General features: G+C 39.6%; 2 protein-coding genes across 2 annotated transcripts in view; one reads left to right on the top strand and one right to left on the bottom strand.

The window, feature by feature from the left end:
- Positions 1–1,512: 1,512 nt before the first annotated feature.
- On the top strand, positions 1,513–9,965 carry LOC116173992 (calcyphosin-like protein). Its single transcript, XM_031491756.1, has 4 exons — positions 1,513–1,647; positions 1,702–2,041; positions 9,233–9,442; positions 9,490–9,965. Exons 2-4 carry the CDS (start codon positions 1,706–1,708, stop codon positions 9,589–9,591), a joined length of 648 nt encoding a protein of 215 aa, XP_031347616.1. The 5' UTR covers positions 1,513–1,647; positions 1,702–1,705; the 3' UTR covers positions 9,592–9,965.
- Positions 9,942–14,562, bottom strand: part of LOC116173991 (dynein heavy chain 8, axonemal-like) — a 31,315-nt gene continuing 26,694 nt past the window's right edge. Inside the window, exons 35-42 of the mRNA XM_031491755.1 lie at positions 13,606–13,902; positions 13,375–13,559; positions 11,402–13,240; positions 11,119–11,358; positions 10,766–11,072; positions 10,402–10,713; positions 10,197–10,358; positions 9,942–10,145 (exon numbers count right to left, since the gene is read on the bottom strand). Of these exons, the coding sequence (XP_031347615.1) occupies positions 10,020–10,145; positions 10,197–10,358; positions 10,402–10,713; positions 10,766–11,072; positions 11,119–11,358; positions 11,402–13,240; positions 13,375–13,559; positions 13,606–13,902 (3,468 nt within the window). The 3' untranslated portion in view covers positions 9,942–10,019. The remainder of the gene's footprint in view (positions 10,146–10,196; positions 10,359–10,401; positions 10,714–10,765; positions 11,073–11,118; positions 11,359–11,401; positions 13,241–13,374; positions 13,560–13,605; positions 13,903–14,562) is intronic.

Below are 14,562 nucleotides of genomic sequence, written 5' to 3' on the forward strand. Positions count from 1 at the left end.
GCTTTAAGTTTTGATTTCACCGACGATACATCATGTATCTACTCTCCATTCTCCTTTTATAAGTACTCTTTTCGGGCACCCCACTGTCTAGATACTTGCATTCAATGTTTTGACCCCACCAACACCCCTCTCGATTACGATCAATTTTGTAAGTTTAATTAATTTATAGTTCACCTGATGATGGCGATTATCGCCGAAACTATAGTCGTGTTTTAATACTACAACAATAAATTTATGGGGAAGGCTTTGAGATCCGATTTTCTTAATCTTTGATATCACTCAACTCCATTTATAGGAACGAGGGATAATGTTTAAAAAAATGCTTCTCTGTCTGCATGTTATTTACGTCTTTCTACACCGTTCATATACTTTGGGGAATAGTTGGACGTATGACCGCGAAGGTTTCTGATTTAGTAAACCGATATAAAAAAAATAGATACACAGATACACAACATTGACTAATAAGTAGTACGAAAAAAGTATGAAAAAACAATAGTTTCAATACTGAAGAGTTTTGTGTAGTTATATAATATAACGCGGTTGTACCAAAATGCATGCTAAAAGTAATTTTAGTAGAAAACACAGGTTTTTAATTAATAATAGCGATTTTTTAATTGATCCATAAACTATAAACATGTGTAATGTGTGTATGGAATAGCATATCGGATAAGTCACCCCCACGGCTCTGTTGATGGCACATATAAACCCTTTTGATGAAATTTTCCGTAACCGTTTGATCCTTTTTAAAAAAATGCAACTGTAATATAAATCGCCCTGTATAAAAATTGCAATTTCGTTGAAAATATTTTTAGGGTTGTGAATATGTCGGGACAATGAATTTTAAATATGTGCGGTAATAAACCCACAATCTTCCATCCAGGCAGTAATGATCCACCCTGTATAGTAAAAAATGACACGCGTTTCATTTTTACTGTGTTCATATTAGAATAGGTGCGGTTATAAAGTAAAAGTCATCAAGCGATTTTTATCTGAAACAATTTTCATTAGCAATAGGCACGACACGCACCTCGCTAAACTTTGTCTAAAGTTATTCTAAATAACTTTTAGGGGTCGTGGAACGACCCGGCCTAAATGGCAACGGACGAATACTCTAAAGGGTAATTGGGTCTCCAGAGGGTATCACCCCTTAGACCGTGGAACATTACTTATTTAAAACCCTCAAATTACCGACAGCCGCACTTTGAAATTCGTTGCTCTTTTTAGCAAAATTGTTACAAATGGTGAAGTTTCATGTTCATTACTGGCTTAATGGCACTTGAGTCAACAGACCCGAACCTAAGGTGGCGTCTTGTTAGGTGGGTATATATTCATATCGCGTAACATGTTGATATTGTTCCGGATTGTCAGGGTAACTAATAACTTCCATCAATAAATTCAATAGAATTCTTTATATCCGGTCTATAATAGGTACACGGTTTTTAATCACAAATACACAAATCACTTTAGTAACCGGAAGAGCACACTTTAGTAAGAACTTAATCTCAAGTATAGTTCAGCATTTAGTGCTTACTTAAATATCTATTAGTATTATAATAGGTACCGGTGAGGTGCGTGCGTTATTCCCCCTGGAGATTCACCACCCTTCGTAGTATTTATATCAGTTCATTGCGGTTATTTTAAAAAGGTGTACGTGCGGTCTAAGAGTGTAGATATACGTGTAACATTTGGCAATTTTTTCAGGAACATGTTCCGTCCGCAAAGCTCGATGTCTCGCAATGAGTCCGATATGGCCTCAAAAAGTATGCGAAAACTGAGAGCTCTGGGAGCATCGGCCGATCCGGTCGAACGTCTCAGGCTGATCTGTCTATCGAGAGGAGCGACCGGCATTTTGGGATTGGGAAGAATGTTTCGACGAATGGACGACGATGGTAATAAACAATTAAATTTGGAGGAGTTTATCAAGGGTCTCAGAGATTCTGGAATGGAGGTTACGGACGACGAAGCGAAAGCCTTGTTCGATAAATTTGATGCCGACAGAAGCGGAGGAATTAATATGGACGAATTTTTAATTGCGATACGTGTAAGTGTGTATTAGTTTGAATTTGTTCTAAAATTTAATCGATGAACATTAAAGCTCGCAGTACCAGCCACACCTTTACAAATAAAAGCCGCACCTTCGTGTTTATTTAAGGCTTTCAGATGGTTATTTCACGAAATGATCAGCAATTATTACTAAATACTGTATCTGTCATATACTCGTACAATTCCTTATCGAATGGCAGTAATTAACTTAAGTTCTTTTATTATTAACGAGTATTAAGAAAAAGCAATGACAAAACCCACACTCATTCACGAAATACCGATGCTTATCTAATTTCAATTTTTTTGGTCCTAATAGCCGAGTAGATGTATTTAATAAACATGGATAAATATAAAAATAACATTTTCCAAAATCCAAATGGCATGCTCAAAGATATGATCCAAAATCGTGATTCGGGGAATGCAAGTTACACACCAAATATCATTATCGTGATAGTAATACACCTGGGGTGCCTAAAACCGGGTTAAGTTTCTTGTTCCAAACATTCACTTTGTTTGTTTCAATGGTTCCGCTTCCGAGTATTATGACACTTATTTAGGTGGGTACCGAACCGTCCGCAACGACTTCACCACGTTCCATTTTTTGTGCTAGATTTCATTGACTTTTTATCTTTCTCCGTAAGTGTGAAATCAGAGCTGAGATTATACTCACTGACCCCTTTATTTTCGGTCTACTATGAGCGAACGAAGATGTGGCAGTACTCAAGACCGATTAGTCACGGAAACGCATTCGGGGTTGCGGTTTACAGAATCAAAGTTTGAGGTTCAATGGCCCCACTGAAAACTGCAGTAAAATGGTCTGCTTCTTACAATACCAAACTTTAAGGCTCTTGGTTTTACGACAGCCGCAGTAAGCTTTTTGCATCCACCCTAAACTAGCACAAATCTCCTTGAAACACTTCAATTTATATTCATGAAGTTATAAAATTAAAATGTAACGTGAATTACAAAAGAAGCTAAATTTAAAATAATTTAGGTTAGCTCCTCGCATATTTGGACAAACGAATAATTGGCGTCTGTTGGACGCATAATTTCGAAGTCTCGTTCAATTAATTTCAATTAATAAATGATAAATGTAAGAAATTACTTTCAAATGTTCTTATGTTAAATTTGAACTTAGTAATAATTAGAACGCGAAAAACGCATTGAGTGGGAATACGAACTTCTTAAATCGATCGTTTAGACGTATCTTTAGACAGTAGTTGGAGAATTAACTGGACACTTCTTAATAATTTAAGTGACTACTGTAGTATACCTTCATGGGTTGTCAAATTTTTCCAGTTACAAAAGTTAGTGAAAAATATCACATTCAAACATTCTCGTCCTTATTACCTACTACAGATATACTGGATATACACAAACGTATATACAGTGAGTTTTTTTTTAATGCGAACATAGGAGTTTGCATGCAATGTAATTTCCCTATGTTCGATTAAAAAAAACACATCAATCTATGAGATGTGCGCGGTTCACATTCCCAAATCGCGCAACTTGTGTGACTATGAACAGCAAGTCTATAGTCTTTATGATTATGATGAAGAGCACTCGGTAAGGTTTTTTTAAAGAAGTCATGTGAGGCCACAGCAACTTTAGGATAAATTTTTCTTAAACTTACGATAACTTGACCTCACAGGGCACGCGCTGACACCACAACTCATTGTGAACCAACCTGCAATTATTTGTAGGTCATGTGCACCTGGTATTCTACTAATTTGATCTATTCAATACATAAATGAAGAAAATAAGAAAATAAATAACGAAAACAATTACAATAAATGTTCGAAATGTCCTCCTTGACATTCTAAGCAATAACCTACCCGATTTCGTAATTAAATTTGACGGCGGTATTTTTAAAAATGTGACAGCTGTCAATTGTATCTACTACTCATTTGAACTACTCAATAGATTGATGGTTTTTTTTTAAATCGAACATAGGGAAATTACATTGCATGCAAACATGGTTAATAGAGAAAGTAGGTTGCCTCGTAACTTTCAGCCAATAAACGTTCAGTATTAAAATAGGCGAATGACGTCACCCAGAATCCCATTTTGTCCACATCATAAAAATTAATTACAACAGAGCAAATTCAAAAAACGCAAAATGAATCGAAATGGTACGTGAATTGCATAGAAAGAAACATGCTAACGAAATATTAAACGCACTTTATTCAAAACAGCTTACATTTCATCAGCATAGTCTTCGGCCGGGAATGCAGACTGCACATTCTATTGAATGCGGGGTTTAGGTTCCCCTTTCCATTGCATTTTATAACCCATTCTTTTTGTAATACAGGAATTACCTTTTGGAATAGCAAAAAACTGAATCTGTGATCCTTTTGCTTTCGATTTGTTGGAGCTGCTATTGCATATAACAACGTCACAAAGATTTCCATCCAGCATCTAATACCCTATATTGATACCTACTTAAGTAACAGTAATAGTAGGGGAGCTAGCACGAAATCCACTGAACGAGAATGATCAAAATTTTAACCGATGGAGTTCCATTTTGCCCTATCAGAGTATGCTAAAATCGATCGTCTGCCTCCTCAGGCCATATGACTTAAGGCGCGGCGGGTACTTCTTGCGGTACCAATTCTGAAAGGTTGTTTTTCGAGAAAATAAGTTATACACCAAATGAAAACGTTGATAATAGCTCTTAAAAAAATATTTAAAAAAATCGCGAACATTTGATAACTCCGTAAAGAAACAATTCTTAGTCGGTTTTTCACGAACTTTCTACGGATATAACTAGGTTACGGTTGGACGAATGAAGCTGATTTTTTTTACAGACTTATGATAGGTGCTACTAATTACTTAACGGTGTTTCGTTTTTAAATTTTTTCTCTAATTATAAGATTATCTTATTATCTTAACATTATAAGATATCTTATAATTAGAGAAAAAATTTAAAAAAGAAACACTGTCGTAGTCATTGGCTGTACCTATCATTAGTCTGTAAAAAAAATCAGCTTCATTCATCCAACGGTAACCTAGGTATATCCGTAGAAAGTTCGTGAAAAACCGACTAAGAATTGTTTTTTACGGAGTTATCAAATGTTCGCGATTTTTTTAAATATTTTTTTAAGAGCTATTATCAACGTTTTCATTTGGTGTATAACTTATTTTTTCGAAAAACAACCTTTTAGAATTGGTACCGCAAGAAGTACCCGCCTGCGCCTTAAGTCATATGACCTGAGGCGGCAGACGATCGATTTTAGCAGACTCTGATAGGGCAAAATGGAACTCCATCGGTTAAAATTTTGATCATTCTCGTTCAGTGGATTTCGTGCTAGCTCCCCTACTATAAGTATTCAATCGAATTATAATAAGTATTCGTAATAGATTCTTCAGCACTGTCTGACAATTGAGTACTTACACACTCAAATATAACTGTCAAAGTCAACGAAATCACCATTCAAATGGGACTTCCGGATTCTCGATGACGCGTCTCTCTGAAGTTACGAGGCAACCTACTCTCTCTACTAACCTTGGCATGCACTCCTATCTTCGCATTAAAAAAAATTCACTGTGCGCTACTGCTATCCCCATAGCAGGAACAACAAGAAATAGTGTCTGATTTTAATGGAAAAATTGAAAAATTTGTCATTGCTTGCTTTTTGTTCGTCAATTCGCCCGTTCGGACCATTTCTGCTGTTTTGAATCACTAATAGTGCAATAGTGCTAGTTCTGAAATGTTTGGCAATAGGTAGTCTGCTTAATGGTGTGCCAGACGGCCTTTAAATTTTGTTGTCTTAAAAGGTCTCCCCTGATTATTTCCCGAGATGCGACGATCTATTTGTGTGGAGCTTGTATACACATGCCTATGTGGTGCCAAGTGCAACTGTGGAAATTGTGTTCTATCATTCATGGTATTTTCATGGTATCCCCTACTTCATATCGAGATCGAGATCTAAAAACTAGTTTTTTCTTTCAATGTATATTTTGATGTTCGCTAACGGTACAATGCGGAAATCTTGTGATTTAGAACGGAATCTTTTCTACTCTTGCGCCTCAACGCAAACTCTTTTGTAACTTCTCCTTAATTTTTCACCAACTGTAAAACCGCCCCGCACAGAACCTACGGGTGATTGATTTAAACTCTTTTAACCGAGCGACGCGAATGATCTCATGGTATCATGCCTTATGGACCACGGCTGCCTTTGAACGACCTGATTCCCACTTCCTTAAACTTTTGAAACCTTCTAACCTACTCCAGCAGTAGAATTCATTTCTGACAGCCAATCAAACCTCCAGAAACCCAAAATTGCCTTATTTCCCCTAAAATCAGCAAAAACTCAACACCCTGATAACTAATGGATCTGGCCCAGCAGGATTGTCACGTAATTTTAGTTAATTTCGTCTTTAGTCGCGACTCCCTGGCACCGCAAATTTTCGTACGCATTTAACTGAACAGGGCCGTATTCGCAAACCTTCGCCTAAAAATTTTTGACGATACTGCCCTATATGACACTATTCTGTATATTTTGCATAACCCAATTCCAAAAAACCGCCCAACCCCATGACAATTCGATTTCAGGTTTACATCGGAGCAAACGGTTTCTGCTACTAAAATCAAATTAAATTCTAGCTCAGGCCCATTTTTACTTTAGCAAACCGTGCTTTAATGTGAAGAATGGCATAGAGTTTCTAGAGTTTCCTATCCCTCCCACAATACCTTAGGTCGTTTTAGATTAACAATTATTTGTTTTCTAGTCCCTTTCCATGGCCTAGCGGACACTGTCAAGGGTGAAAACCGTTCCTGTCGTACGCTGTTGCCGGGTTTACAAACATTTAAAGAAAACTCAGTCAAGATATTCTTCATACGTCATTTGAGCCTTCTCGTTGTCCTCCAGAACGGGAGCGAATTTAGAGTGAAGCGTCTCAAATTTAGGTCGATGCGAAGGGGCTTTCCAATTTCTCCCGAAGTTACCAGTCACCGAAAAGCGAATGGTTATTTAAAAACTAACGGGCCATCGAAAATGAGTGGGGGTCGAGTCGGGAAGTACGATTCCCATGTAAACACAAATTCCAGAGGTGACTCGACTGCAACTCATTTTAGATCGCATATGTGGCACAACTTGATAAGTGCCGACAGAAGAGACTACTTACCGTTTAAGTTGAAGAGTCCCTCTCGCCTCAAATTTCCGCGTATACCTTGAATGTGTACCAGACGGCCATCAAATTTCGCTGTCTAAAAGGAGCCCCCCCCCCACGAATTATTTTCTGAGATGCTGTTTTTGAAAGTAAATCGTGCATAACTTTTACATACGACAACCAATTGGTCTCAGTTCTTGCATACGCATGCTTTAGTGGTGCCAAGTTAAACTTTAGGAAATGGGGGGGGGGGGATGTTCTACCCTTCATGGTATTCTAATGAAAGGTCTCATCGCAATAAATTGGTTTGTACACACTATAAGTTTCCCGCGCGACTCTTTTTCGAGATCAGTAAACGACGCGGTCGGAGGGGGGGGGAGATAAAAATTAATGTTATCTCTCATTGTATTCTAATTAAAGGTCTCAGCGAAAACCCTTCTTTCTGTCCTCTTATCAAAGTACGGGGAGGAGGGGGGGGGGGCTCTTATCGTGATCGGGTATATTCCCTTATACCTCATTAACGGATTGTCGGAAGAGGGTGCACACAAAGGGCGATTGAGACGTCTGCAAGAAATATATCCATTGGTAATGTCAAAACAAAAGCTATTTCGGTTAAAAAAAACCGCTTTATCTGCACAAGAGTTGTGCACAATTTATACTTGTTTTCCTATATTTCGTGGTGAGATTGTAGTCGTCAGCTTCAACATTATGGATTTCTACAGCCTTTCGCTGCGATCGTAGTGGTAGAAATAAATTACGGCTCGTCTCGACCCAGTTGAGACTTGCGGTTAATATACAGCAGTGGACGAGACGATTACTCGGTGGAGATCGACTAAGAAATGACTGCAGATGATCGTTTCGATTACCGTGAACGTCCGTGTACGTATGATACAGTTTATATGGGGACTTCAGGTCTCCAAAAAGCGACGACAATTGTGTGGTCGGTCCGACTCCAAAGGCAACTCGTGTACGGGAACCCATAGGCCGCTGTTACACGGGGATACTGTATGCGAGATACAGCCTGTCGTCAGAATTTATGTCAAATAGACTTCGCAAATTTCATTCTAAACTATTATTTCGCAGTGAGAGACCTAAATTTAGTCGCCGATAAGACGCAATGTTACACCTGTATTCGAGATGCCAGTCTCCGGGAGACTGTATTCCCATGTAAAGGCGGTCTTATGGAGCCGTTCACAGATGCATATTTCCCCCATACAGTATCGGCGACTAAATTTCGGCCTTTCTCTAGTCCCAGTCGTCCGGCGATTTTACGACTTTAGAGACCGATGGGCTGTTGAGTTATGTGGAACTGTTTACACTTGGATACTTTTCATTAATACTGAAAATACTTAACCAAAAAAATATCTCAATGCTCAAATTTTACGAGGTGTGTTGGGCACGAATTCTGACGACATACTGTATCTTAGATACAGACATACAGTATCCCTCATACAGTATCCCCGTGTAAAAGAGGTGCACGTGCTGAAGCTTTTTGAATGACTTATTCTTATTGATCGGTGCGCATTACATGTTTTGGGCGAGAATAAAATCTTTGCATGCACAGGATATAGTCATGCGTAACGCTCGGCAGCCGAAGGCGAGCGGGCCTGCCTTACAATTGTGTAAAGCGCATTTGTACATTTGAAAGGAAATATGGCAATAGAACCGTCGATATGTTTTTGAAATTGACTAATATACACATTTAAAGCGTATGCTGTAGCTGCCGAGTAAATAAAATAAATTTAAAATCAATGTTAATTATACCTATTAGTTCGTCGCGATATTTAATAGGACGTAGCGTAGCGCAACTGCCACATAGCCGCTCCTCGATTATGATGACGCGGGTTCGAACCCCCTCAGAACGCGATTTTTTTTAAATAATAGATCGCGACTAAAAGAAAGAAGCGAGGGACTGTGAGAGAGAAAGAAGTTGACATTTTCTGTCGGCGCTTATCTTGAAAATTAATTTATTCATGTTTCTACGCGACAACGTATATATTCTCTTCTCTTGATAAAAGTAGTAAAATTACTGTTTTTTATACTACCTACGACGCTAAGTAATCCCATTCATTTGCAGCCGCCCATGTCCGAATCAAGAAAAAAGGTTATCAACGAAGCCTTTCAGAAAATGGATAAGACCCAAGATGGCGAAATTACTATAGACGATCTTAGAAATGTGTACAATATTAAACACAATCCTAGGTATATCTCTGGAGAGGAAACTGAAGAGCAAATACTTACAAAATTCCTAGCCAATTTTGAAGATGAGTCCACGAAAGATGGCCATGTAAGCTCTTCTTCTCAACTTCTCAATAATTATCTATTTGTTTGTAGGTAACACTGGAAGAATTTTTAAACTACTATAGCGGAATAAGTGCGTCAATCGACAGTGATGGCTACTTTGACTTAATGATGCGACAGTCGTACAAATTGTAAAGAGATGTACACTAACAACCCTTTAGCTTTTCTAACCCTTTACAATGTAGGTGTATGACCTATATCCCAATTCAAGTATTACTTACTGTTCGTTCACTACTGTGATTTCGCTTATTTCTAATTTGTGATATCAATTGAAGGTTTACATTGGTCAAATGTTAGGTAGCACGTGATATATGTATTATAATGATCCAATTACACATACCTATAGAAAATGTTTAAAAAATGATTAAAGCTTACCTATTAAAGCGCTAAAATTTTTAGATATTTGTTTGCTTATTTGTTTAGTAACGCAAATGCTGTTTGCTGTAATTGATTCATTGTTTGCCAAAGAATGAAAGAAACATTAATAAAACGCTAAGTAGATACTATTAGAATCGAGCTAATTGTATACTGCTACAAAAACACCTATAACTAACACAAAACACTTATTTAATATCACACAGAAGTGCAACGCCCCTTAACGTCCAATGCTGGGGAGGTTTCAGCGTTACCAACCATAACGGAGTTATAAAGTTCAAATCTGTTCGTCTTGGTTTCTTGTAAACGGGACACTGTATCAAAAACAGTATACAATTGCTTATAAATGTCGATGTTGCACCTACCTTGTATAAAGCTGGATCCTTAGGTGAAGTTGAGAAAATGGCAAAGACATGTATAACGGGCATTAGCGTGTATAAGACCTTATTGATAGATTCCCCCAAACGACAATTTTTTCTATCCCATCCGGCTCCGTCCATGTAGAGACCGTGAATGTAGACTCCCTCCTAAAATACGAAGGTGACCAACGAATTTCCGATGCACACCTACCGCAGGGCCGGATTTCACTTCCTCACAAGAGGACTTAGTGACTGTGTTGTGCAAGACCACCTGATCTAAAGCCCAACCCTTGTGCGCTCTGGTTACCTCCTGAGTCATTGCCGTTAAGAAACCTTGGGGATTAAAGAAGCCCGTCATCCAAAACACTGGAGGTTTCGTTACGAAACACCAGCTTCTGAATTGGGCATTCCTTTCCAGAAGTTCAGTGAACCAAAATCCAATCGAACTGGATAACCAAGAACCTCTGCGCCAAACCATCGGTACCATTGCGTCGTAAATCATGTCTAGAGCATCTCTAAGGGACTGTACGGTTGCGGGTATTATATTAATTCCAATATGCGTTGATAACACAAACCTCATTCATTATGATGGTACCCTCGATCGCTAACAGTAGGTCTCTCAAAGTAATTCGTACAAGTTTAATGACCCGTTGCATTCTGTCAATCTCCTGGCGTAGGAAGATATTTAATGGTTTTAAGATCCCCATAATCCGTAACCGCTCTTTAACTTCGTAAGGATCGTAATCGGATGGCACCTTTGCGAGCATTTCCGTTGCTTGTCTTGCCACCGAAGACTCTCGCGATTCCCCGCCTCCTCCAGACGATTTTGGTTGAATCGACAAAATCGTCTGAAGCATGGTCGTAGTTACATTGGTTTGGTACCTAAGCAAATAAGGCTGTGTATTCATAAAATCAAATGTGGTGCTACGTTATATCGGCATTGGGATGCAATCCGTAAGCTTGCGGAGGATCGGTCGGACGCATATCCTCAAACGCTTTGAAGTAGTCGGCAAGTTGCTTGAACCTAAAAATTTTATATCCTCTGTAAAAACAGAAGTCTTCATTGAACATCCCATCGGTAAACCACACTTGAGCAAAAGTGTTCAGTAGAATCTTGTCATAGTCGTCGGTCACTCTACCTCCATATTGCACCTCTCCAATCATATACCTAGGACAACGATTACCTTCGGATTTAATTCAAAGATTTTTACCTAATGGTGCTCCAGCTGGGGCCCTTTAAGGGATCGACATCGTCGAGATGATTTTGACAAAACATGCAACTGGCGAGCCAATCGGCGGAGTTAAACTCGTAAGGTATATTCCATCCTAACGGTCCAAACTTGCGACGTTCCTGCACAACGGTGTGCAGAAAGGAGATTGCGTAAATGAGGGGAAGATACTGCCATTGGTCGTTTTTGTCCAGCATGTCTTGGTTCATGGATCCATACGTGCGCATGAGACCAGCACGAATGCCAGACGGCGGTTCATTTGTGAATTTAATGCAAATTTGCAGCAAGCTGATCGGGAATTTCGGATGCACCTCAGTGGTGAGCCACAGTCTAAAATCGGGGTGAGCTCCGGCGCCCCCCTTTTTTTCCAGTTCAAGGAAGATGAGTAAAATTTCCATCATATACTCCAATCCTAAGTGGCAGTTTTGTAGTAACGCCCAGTAGCCCTCACTCATGGCGTGTGCCAAAAGCTTCCTAGCGTGTATCTCCTGACCTTGTCCCATCGACATACATTTGGTCATATTTTCCATTCTCTTCGACAACTGTTCAATGTAAGGAGTTGGATCTGCGCCGGTTGTTAAGAAACAAATGAGCGGGGTCGAGGGTCGGCTTTCCGAGTGGAGAGCTTCCATATTTAGTATTATCGGTTCGGCAAAACGCTGTCCCATCGACGCGGCTATATATTTGCGACTTTGAGTTAAAGTACGATCGGAACACCACGCGCGGATCATTAACAATTTTTTAAAGGGATCCAAAGAAAGGTAACCATCCGGAATCGGAGAATCTTCCGGCGCATCCTTGTCGAACCACGCCTTCCAAGACCGCTCGTTGTTTTCCACCTGGGTCAAAATGTTTTGAAATTGGTACAATTTTGCGAGTTCCACGAGATTAAGCCAGGTTGTATCTGTGATCCATTTCGCCGGCTTTGGAGGACAAGCATTTAGATCTAAAGCAGCACCTCCCTTAATCAAATACTGAAACTCTTCGTGAGTGACATAATTGCGATTCATATCTACTTTAAGTGTCAGAAGGAGCACAAACATGTACTTATCCACTTCGTATAAACCTCGCGATTTGTATTTGTAAATCTCATACGTCATGTATTCAATGATGAAGTTAATGCGTCTAGATGTGATCGGAGTTTTTTCTGAACGGTGCATCGATATATCAAATCTTTCTAAGAACTGCTCCAGGGAAGTTTGGTACATACAGTTTACCATTGCCATGCTTGTGGTCAAAAAGTATAAGACACTTCCGCGTCTAGCAACAGCTCGGAATTCTTCCCTAGCTGCATTGATTTTCGTCTCAGTCTCCTTAGCAACGTTCAGCTTCTCGCGCACGTCTGCGGCGGTGTTTTGGGTCACGTTCAGCACCTCCAAGACGGATTCATCATCAACTAACGAACCCTGAGTTGTCGTTAACTTATACAACAGGTTAGCCTCCAGTTCCAGCATTTTCCTCTTGTTCGCAGTCACGTCCTTAATCAAGTTCGTTCGTTCGGTTTCCAGTTCCCTCTTTTCCGTCAGTATCACCCTTCCCAATAACTGGTCTTCGAGACCTTTCATTGTAACGGTAAAGTCGATGATCGACGCTCTCGCGTAAATTTCGGGACTGTAATTGGGATTCGCCAGTTTTGTAGTGATATAAAGCCGGAAGCTCGGATGATAATCAACTTCTTTGTCTCCAACCTTGACCTTGTAGCTCGAGCCTACTTTAATGTGATTTTTCTCCATCACGTTATCCAACACAGGATCGAGCTCCTCCAATACGTCCTCGATTAGCATTGGATAACCTAGCGAGACCGAATCCTCTATGTAGTTCCTATGAAATTAATGTGTGAGCATTAAATATAGATTTTCAAATAGTTTCCAACTCCAAGATAGATAGAGGTAGAAAAAGTCTTATACAAACTATGGGCGACGTGATCTATTGAAAGAAAATGATAGATACTGTACCTGAAATACTTATCGTTTAGTGTGGTAACAATTAAGTGGTTGTCTTTTTCCATATTCTTTACCCAATTCTTTCCTTGACTCTGCGGATCTATTAACAAAGGATATCTCGCCGCTCGTGTAACGATAATTCCATTTTGAATAGACAGATCGTCCGTTGGCAAACCTTGCAAGTTCCATTCGCCAATCTGCAAGAAACCATTTGAAATCCTATACGCCCAATTAGTCCCTTACCGTCGCTGTATCGATTAAAGCATCCGTAATGTTAATGTCGTTTGAGACCGGTATTTTCAGATTGAGAAGTGCGTTGAGCCAGACCTGCTGCTGAAGTACCCTAAACTCTTGATTGAACGGACCCGAGTAACTGAGGAATCCGACGAGAATGACGATGTCACCGATCAGCCTTTCGGTTTCGGCTTTGAAAAGTGCCGATTGATTTGTCCAACGCACCCTTTCGCCACTCAAACCGTCGATTAGCGCACTGGCTTGGTTCATTTTATTTTTACATCGATTCGCGTCGTCCATCACGGCCTAAAAGAACAGTTCAGTGTCATAATGCAGTTTAATTTAATAGAATTATTTCAATCTTTGCTGTGTGACATCTTTTCCGCCTTCAAATTACGTGTGGATCGTTGGAGTAGCAATGACACATTGGCGTAGAGGAGATTTCAAATTGTTTTTAGCAGTGCCGAGCCCGAGGTTTCGGGGCAGTAGAGGTGGCAGAACTCGAGGGTTTTGGCAAATTGCTTAGATGCATAGTAGAGAATATTCACACCCATTGTGGACGTATTTGTTGAAAAATAATATCGTGGGGTTGCGTCCGTTGAAGGTTTCTTGGGACATATTAAGCGTCAAGCCACGAAAGCGCGACCATAAAGAAGAAAAATTACGCTTAAACGGTCAATTAGTTGGAAGCCACGATCAAGCGCGAGTAAAACCGAGAATGTCGCCCTAAGTTTGTACGAAGTGATTTCCTGTTGAGTGGAGTGAACAAATTCAAACTAACCCCTGGGGTGCTATTCTTGACCTCACTCGAATTGGTTCGTATTCGTTTTAAAACGAAGTATGAAAATTCGCATACGACTATCATTTGCTATTCATGTGTACCCTTCGTAACGCTTGTAATTTCAATTCGAATGATATGTTTGGCAACGTAGAATTTGGTAGCAGTAAATACCTTCATACGAAAGG

This window comes from Photinus pyralis, unplaced genomic scaffold (assembly GCF_008802855.1).
Source record: "Photinus pyralis isolate 1611_PpyrPB1 unplaced genomic scaffold, Ppyr1.3 Ppyr1.4_LG6, whole genome shotgun sequence".
Classification (NCBI taxonomy): Eukaryota; Metazoa; Arthropoda; class Insecta; order Coleoptera; family Lampyridae; genus Photinus; species Photinus pyralis.

Excerpts from the sequence above, each read along its gene's own strand:
- LOC116173992 (XM_031491756.1), top strand. The coding sequence starts at position 1,706 with ATGTTCCGTCCGCAAAGCTCGATGTCTCGCAATGAGTCCGATATGGCC. Across the intron at positions 2,042-9,232 it reads AATTTTTAATTGCGATACGT|CCGCCCATGTCCGAATCAAG; the intron begins GTAAGTGTGTAT and ends ATTCATTTGCAG. Across the intron at positions 9,443-9,489 it reads AGTCCACGAAAGATGGCCAT|GTAACACTGGAAGAATTTTT; the intron begins GTAAGCTCTTCT and ends ATTTGTTTGTAG.